At 40.1% G+C, this 8578-nt stretch overlaps 1 protein-coding gene across 1 annotated transcript in view; it reads right to left on the minus strand.

Moving 5' to 3' along the window:
- ENTHD1 (ENTH domain containing 1) overlaps positions 1–8578 on the minus strand; it is a 209785-nt gene that overhangs the window by 20882 nt on the left and 180325 nt on the right. The window contains exon 5 of the mRNA XM_007941766.1: positions 4070–4462. Within this exon, the coding sequence (XP_007939957.1) occupies positions 4070–4462 (393 nt within the window). The remainder of the gene's footprint in view (positions 1–4069; positions 4463–8578) is intronic.

The raw sequence follows: 8578 nt of genomic DNA on the forward strand, positions 1-8578 counted from the left end.
CTGGCGCGGGATCAGGCAGTGTTTCGTTCTGCTGTGCATGGGGTCGCTATGAGTCGGAAATGACTCGACGGCACTTAACAACAACAACAACAATTATTCTATTTATAATAGCTGCTTTAAGAACTTGTCTGCTAATTGGAATCTGGATTATCTCAGAGATAATTTCTATTGACTTCTTCTATCTTCATTGTGGATCACATTTTCCTGTTTTGTTTTTTTTTCTGGTCTTTCTAACGGCTTTATTTCATACTGGACATTCAGATGATACACTGTAGAGTCACTGGATTCTGTCACACTTCCTGAAGAGTGTTGATCTTTGTTCTAGTAGGAAGCTAATTTATCTGGACTCTTCAAACTGTCTCCCTATAGTGACCAGCAATTGATGTCTGTAATTCTTTTGGTTTCAAGCAGAATTTTATTTTCATTCTTTGCCAGACTCATTAGAGTCTTCTCTCATATAGCTTAGTGGTCAGCCAACGAGTTGGGCAGAGTTTATATACATAGATCTTGGGGTTCACTTCCTGTACATCTCCCTTCCTTTTAAGATTTTACTCGTAACTTTCAAGCTGCTCTGCCAGCATTGAACTCTGTCTTCTGATATCTCAGGACCTGAGGAGTTTTCAGCTCTAGAATTTTCATTTGATTAAAATTCTTTTTAATTATGTGATTCTCTTTTTTAAAATATAAAGGAGCCCTGGTGGCATACTGGTTAAGACATTTTGCGGCCAACCAAAGGTTCAATGGTTCAAATCCACCAGCTGTTCCACAGAAGTAAGATGAGGCAATCTGCTTACATGAAGATTTACAGCCTTAGAAACCCAATGGGGGTTGCCATGAGTTGATATCAACTCAGTGGCAGAGAGTTTAGTATTTTGGAGTGCTCTGATGAAATTCTCCGTCTTTTCCTCCGTTTTCATGATCATGTTAATCATAGTTATTTTAAAGTATCTATCTTATAACATAGTGGCTAAGACACTTGCCTGCTAACCAGACGGCTGGCGGTTCAAACCCACCAGCCACTCCTCGGAAGGAAGGTTGGGCAATCCTACTTCTGTAGTGATACTGCCTCAGAAACCCAAGGAGGGGTCACTATGAGTCGGGCCGACTCGACAGCACATAACAACAACAACAACATCTTATAACTTGGGAGCTTTGGTGGCATAGTGCCTAAGGCATTTGATTGTTAACCAGAAGGCTGGTGGTTCAAACCAGTCACTCCTTGAAAGGAAGATTGGGAAATCTACTTCTGTAGAGATACCACCTTGGAAACCCAAGGAGGGGTTGCTATGAGTTGAATTGACCTGATGGCAGTAAGTTTGTTTTTTATTCAATGTTACAACTCAAGGAGTTGTGGTGGTGCAGTGCCTAAGGCATCTGACTGCTAACCAGCAGGATGGCAGTTCAAATCCAACAGCCACTCCATGGAAGGAAGATGAGGCAATCTATTTCCGTAAAGATTTACCACCTCGAAAACCCTATGGGGGTTGCTATGAGTTAGAATCGACTCAATGGCAGTGGTTTTTTGTTGTTGTTGTTGTTTTGTTTTGTTTTTAATCTTATAACTTTAATATCTGGAGTAGTTGTGGGTATGTTTCTGTTGCTTATTTTTTCTTTTGTATTTCTGGTCATTTGTTTCCTGATATGCCTAATAAGTTTTTTCAAATAAAAAAAAAAAGTATGAAAAATTGCAAAGGCTCTCAGAAAAGATTTAATTGTCTTCTTGTAGGCAGATGAAATACAAGTCGATCAGTTTGTGCTCGTTGAAGGTGGGCTTCAGCATTTCTCAGGATGGTTCTCTTTCTGGTTTGTCCTTACTCCTAGAATGGAGTTCTGGTGCTTAGGGTGTAGGCTGTCAAGAGTCTCAACTGAAAGCCTGGAGTGTTTATTAGGGAACCTCTCACTGGTGTATTCTGACTTCTACCCTCTGTCTCCTAGCACCACAAGATATCAGAATCTCTGCTTAGTTCACTGACTTCTTAAAAGTTGCTTCCCACTTAGATTTTTGGCATCTCACCTGGAACATGTGTAGTTTAGCAGTAGAAAAATGCTTCAGTAAGAAATTACACAGATTTTTGGGCTTTATTCTCTTAATTCCTTCTTCTCTAGAATATGGCTCTTCAATTCCCTGCCATCTGGGCAGCCCCAAACTCCAATCTTGTCGCCCGTGCTCAGTGAGACTGTGGAGAGCCCAGGTCTCTGATTTTCCCTCAGCTTCTGTCATCCTGCTCTGCTAACAGGCAAATGATCCAAGGGGAAAAACTGGGACGAATGTGGGATGCATTTCAATGTCATTCTCTCTGGGACTTTGGCCCCTCGTGTCTTTTCTACCTTGATTACTCACAATCTTGATTTTAAAACAGATTTTAATAATTTTCCAACTTTAATTATTATTTTTGGTGAGAGGGTTAGATAAATATTATCTACTTCATCATAGTTAGAAACAAAAGTCTTCCTTGCTAACTGGTTTTACAGAAAAATTTTGCTTATATTTATAATTACAAGAACTTGGTACAGAGGCAATGGCAAAATATATATTTTTTTCAATGATATTTTTGTGGTATTTGCAAAAGAAATAAATCAAAAATACCAGCTTACCAGGGGGCAGTCATGGACATAATAAGCTTTCATAGCCATCATGTTGTTGTTATTAGATGCCACTGAATTGGCTCCAACTCACAGTGCCCTACGTACAACAAGACATTACTCAGTCCTGCATCATCCTCATGATCATTGCTATGTTTGAGCCAGTTGTCGTAGCCACGGGGTCAGTGCACCTCAGTGAAGGTCTCCCTCTTTTCTTTGCTGACCCTCTACTTTACCAAGCACGATGACTTCCTCAGCAACTGGTCCCTCCTAATAACATGCCCAAAGTAGGTGTGATGCCCAAAGTAGGTGTGATGAAGTCTTGCCATCTTTGCTTCCAAGGAACAGTCTGGCAGTTCTTCCTCAAGACAGATTTGTTCGTTCTTCTGGCAGTCCATGGTCTATCCCATATTTTTTGCCATTACCACAATTCCAACGTGTCAAGTCTTTCTTGATCTTCCTTTGTATCATCGAGTTTTCACACATATACGAAGTTACTGAAAATACCAAGTCGTAGGTCAAGTGCACCCTCACTGCCAAAGTGACATCTTTGTTCTTTAATACTTTAAAGAGGTCTTTTGTAGCAGACAGTCATAAGCAGTAATAATTGGTTTCCACATCAGCTCTCTCAGCAGAAAAGTCATTTTGATGACAAAACTAAGAATCAGTTTGTTCAACACCAAAAAATTCTGGAAGGAGGCAGTATGGAAAATTTTTTGTTGTTCATTGATCTCACTAGCTTCAAGTAAATTTCTTTAGCCCTAACATGGTAGCTTCCATTATTTGTATTTATATAGCACATTTGATCTAAATTGAAGGTAATTTTAAAAATTGATATTAAAATTTTATATGACTTGTTAAATATTATTATACATAAGAACCAGTAAAGCTACTACTTAGTTTTTGAAAAAAATCACAAGCAAACAAATTATCCTTTTACCAATTAACTTTAAAGAAGAAACAGCCTAATCTGAAATTTCAATTGGCTTTTCCCTTTGTCATCTAGTCTATAAAATATTGCAACCCTCTTAGTGTTTTATAAAATAAGAAAAAGGAAGAAATTCTCCTCTTTTTTGTAATTGGTACACAGCACTTTTAAAAAAGCTTATGTATGTATATACATATATATATACATACAAACTTTTTCCATATAGTCCCTAAATAACTAACCTAAATATCAAACAGATAGCTCTTATTTAGTAATTAGTTGCTTCTAATTTGGTCTGCACCTAAATTGCTCAGAATTTGTGGTAATGCATTCAAGCAAGCACGTGTAATCCATGATGATGCTTTGTCTATTAGCCCTTTTAATAAAATAATAAAATTAGTCTAACTGAGAAGTGCCTCTTCAGCATGTACATTTCAATGAGACCTGATACCAAAGAGAGAGAGAGAACAAGTGAGAGAGACAGAAAACAGAGAAAAGAAAAAGAAGAATATTCCAAAAGAGTTTTATTATTATTATTATTATTTTACTTAGACTTACCCCATGTGGTTAAGGGCTGGTGGTCTTCATCACCTATCTGGACCATGCGGGATGGTGTTGGCTTCTGAGAGTCCATATTGATTACAATCTCCTTTATGGGGTCAAATGTTTCGAATGAGGGAGAGACATAGAGTGTCTCTACAGAGGCCTGGTTATAAAAACTAGAAGCTGACTTTGATGTTCTTATATTGGGGATAAACTCTTCTTTACTTGATGACCACAATGCTGGTAAAGTTGTTAATGGTTCAAAACTTTTTGCAGCTGACTGCTTTTCTTGAGGCGTTTGTAAGGGGCTTTCTATGACGGTATCTGTAATATTACTGTTTGATCTCTTATCCAAACTCACATTTGTCTGCAGAGATGGGCTTTCTTCCAAGGGAGTGGGTATAGTATCTGTAAAATAACAAGGAAGAACTATAATAAAGAATAAAACTAAAATATTCTATTTCAAGTCCATTATAATTTTAATAAATAGGATATTTTAAAAGGCCATTACAAGATTCTCTCCTGCAAAAAAGGCATGGGCAACATCCTCTTACCACCTCCAACCTCACAAGGGGGAGATAGAATCACCATCAGCAGCCCAAGGCTTATTCCTATGAGGCCAGACATACCACCACCCTCTAACCTTTCAACAACTCTGACCCTAACCATCCTTCCCACCACACTCTACTTATCTGCTGGGTTCGATAATTCATTGCGATGGTCACACAGAACAGACAATACTCATGATTATGGGGTTTATTAGGGACATAACAGGTTACAATCCAAGTTCAGAAATACAATTCTTTGATCAGGACAGCCTCCCCTCGGCTATGCCCAAAGGCATGCCTCTTTGGCCCTCAGCCTCTTGGCCTGGCCTCTGTCCTACTCAGGCAAGTATTACAAAGCTCTTTATGTCTGCCAGTAGGTAAACCCCACTCCAGGAGCAGGTTTCCTGTCCAAAGGCACTCAGCTTTCTCATTCTGTGGGCTAGCAAGCCTGCCACTCTGTCTCACGCTAATCTCTTGGTTCTGCTGCTGCTGTCTCTCTGCTGGCTGTCTCTGTTAGTCATCTCGCTGGTCATCTCTGCTAAGGAGGTCCAACAGAGGAGGTCCAATGGTGCACGTCATTCCACCTCCAGGCCTTTCTCTTGATAGCAGTGAGATCCCTCCTTTCTGCCTCTAGGAGGGCTCATTTTAAGCTTAGCAGAATGACAAAACTAACCAATCCCCACGATAGACTTCCATATACCATATTTGCATGGTCCCACCCCCACAAAGGAGCCAAGTACCTTATTTATATTCCTATCAAGGTATCCAATCCCCTTGGTGGTCCACAAGCACCTCACATTTGCATAATTCCACCCAGTGTCTAGTGGGAGTCACAGAGACCATGGCTAGAACAGCCAGACCCAGTCACTCACTGCTTCACGTGTCCGGTCCAGCCATTCCCACTTTCTTACCATGCTTCTGCTTGGCCTATTTAGAGCCTACCTAAGCTATACTTGATACCTTGGTTGTTAGGTGGCTGCCTCCTCCCTCTCTCCTCACTGGAACACAAGGAAAGGAAAGCTTCGAATAACTTGCCTTTAAATATTTCTCTCCTCACCCACTTATCTGTCTCTGAAACCACTTTATTTTTAGAATCTTCAAACTTTCATCTTTTACAAGATTAACTAGAGAAAATATGCCACAGCACACTGGTCTGTCCTCACAGAACCCTCAGCTACAGAAAAGCCTTTCTCTCCTGAAGTAAAGATTGCCTTGTTACCCCAAGTGTCTATATAAGGCACATTAAAGAAAATTACTACTTTAGGTAGCAGCATAATTTTAATAAATCCTTTGTCTATGTGAGAAAAAAGGAACAATCTTTCAGAGCTGTTCTGACAATTACGAAAATGTTAACTTCCGTCAGGTCAGGGATCTTTCTCCATTTTATACATTAATGTTGCCAAGTATCTGGTATAGTGCCTAGAATACATTTAAAAAAAAAAATTCACTGCCATCGAGTCAGATCTGACTCATAGCGCCCCCCCCCCTTGGGTTTCTGAGGCAGTATCACGATGGAAGTAGATTGCCCATCTTCCTTCCGAGGAGTGGCTGGTGGGTTTGAACCACCAGCCTTCTGGTTAGCAGTCAAGTGCCTTAGGCACTATGCCACCAGAGCCCCTAGAATACATAAGACAAGCTATATTCATTACTAGTAGAAGGAATGGAAAGCATGGTAAGGAATCGGAATTTGAGGTGGGCCTGATCTAGGCAGATCTAGGAATCATGAGCCTGGTGTTAATTTCTGAATACACATTGTTACCAGAACTCTGAATGCTTGGACTTCCTCTCAATGAATTTGGGTACAGAAAGGAAGAGAAAATATTTTTAAGAGATAGAGTGCATGAGGTTAGAAGCATAACTAGGCAAGAGAGGCCAAAGAAGAGCATATCCTTTGGAGCTCCCTGTGGGAAGAGGAGAGGACGCGTGTCATTTGCTGTCAGTGTCTGTGTATCAGAGCGCACGTCACAGCATACTTCACGATGCACGCTACGTGCAGTCATCACCGTTCTCAGATTCTGAGTTATTCTAGAAAAGCAAATCTTCTTTGACACGAAGGATCTTCCTTTCCTTTTTCATTCACAGTTGGCCACTAACCTGGGCCCAAAAGCTCCTGGTATACCACTGAATTAGACAATTCAAGAATTTAATATTGCTACCTTCAGGAATTTAATTTTTTTCCAACCCTCTCCTCCCCAAACGTTCTCATCTTTGAAAACTCAATTCAAGTATCACTTTTTCAATAAAGCTTTCCCTGACCCTTTTTTCTCCTCATCTAATCCTATTGTGTAATTTACTATATTGTTTATGATGAGTTATCTTTGTGTGTTCTGCCATCTAGAATGGTGCCATTCTCATAGAATATAATCAATAAATGCTTGTTGAATGAAAGGATAAACTGAAACTAAAGGATAAAGAAAAACTAATGTTTTTCTAAATTGAGTATGGTTTACCTACTTAACAATGCTTAAAGACAACAGAAAACCGTTAGAGGAAACTCACCCGTCTCTTTGAGTAATTTACACCACTTGTGTGTCAGTTTGTTGTACTGTGGTGCCTTGTGTGTTGCTGTGATGCGGGAAGCTATGCCACTAGTATTTCAAATACCAGCAGAGTCATCCACGGTGGACAGGTTTCAATGGAGCTTCCAGACTAAGACAAACTAGGAAGAAGGACATGGCCAGGTCCACTTCTGAGAAAAACCAGGTCACTGAAAACCTTACGGATATCAGGAAAACATTGTTTGATATAGTGCTGAAGATGAGCCCAGCAGGGTAGAAGGCACTCAAAATATGACTAGGGAAGTGCTGCCTCCTCAAAGTAGAATTGACCTTAGTGGCATGGATGGAGTATAGTTTTTGGGATCTTCATTTGCTGATGTAGCACGATTCAAAATGAGAAGAAACATCCATTAGTAATCAGAATGTGGGATATATGAAGCATGAGCCTACAAAAATTGGAAGTTGTCAAAAATGAAATGGAACGCATAAAGATCAACATCCTAGGCATTGGTGAGCTAAAATGGACCATTTTGAACTGGACAATCATACAGTCTACTATTCTTCACACTGAAGAGAAATGGTGCTGCATTCATAGCAAAAAAGAACATTTTAAGATCTATCCTGAAATTCAGTGCTGTCAGTGATAGGATAATTGTCATACGCCTACAAGGAAGACTAGTTAATACAACTATTATTCAAATTTATGCACCAACCACTAAAGCCAAAGAAGAAGAAATGGAAAACTTGTTTTAAAAAAACTTTTTTTTTATTGTGATTTGAGTGAAAGTTTACAGACCAAATTCATTTTCAGAAATGGAAAATTTTTGCAAGTGTGAATTGATCAAGCATGCAATCAAGATGCATTGATAATTACTGGTGATTGGAACACGAAAGTTGGAAACAAAGAAGAAGGATCGTTAGTTGGAAAATACGGCTTTAGTGATAGAAATGACGCTAGAGACCACATGATAGAATTTTGCTTCCTCTCACCTACTTTGGTCATGTTGTCAGAAGGGACTATTCCCTGGAGAAGGATATCATGCATGGTGAAGTAGAGGGTGTTCTGGTTCCCTAGTACTGCTCTGACAGGAATACACCACAAATGGGATGCTTGAACAAACAGGAGTTCATTCTCTTACAGTTTGGAGGCTTTAAGTCTGAGTTCAAAGTGCCAGGCTCTAGGGGCTGGGCGAAAGCCCCTGAGCCTTGGGCTTCAGCTCTGCCTCCTGCTCCCAGCTCACTGGAGCTAGAGGCTTTTCTTCACTCAGAGAGCTGCTGGCTGCTGAGGCTACCAAGCCCAAGGTTGACAAGTAAAAAAGCACAGTCCTGATGTTACCAAACCACATGGCAGGCCACTCATTCAACTCCATTGAAAGTCCCAAGGTCGGCAAAGTGTGGCAGGCTGCTGAACAGTGACATGACTACATACAGGGTTTAAGCGTGCCATAAGCTAGAGACCATTCCCAAAGCTGTTTCTT

The sequence above is a fragment of the Orycteropus afer genome, unplaced genomic scaffold (assembly GCF_000298275.1).
Source record: "Orycteropus afer afer isolate SDZICR_OR568_19922 unplaced genomic scaffold, OryAfe1.0 scaffold00083, whole genome shotgun sequence".
NCBI classification, from domain to species: Eukaryota; Metazoa; Chordata; class Mammalia; order Tubulidentata; family Orycteropodidae; genus Orycteropus; species Orycteropus afer.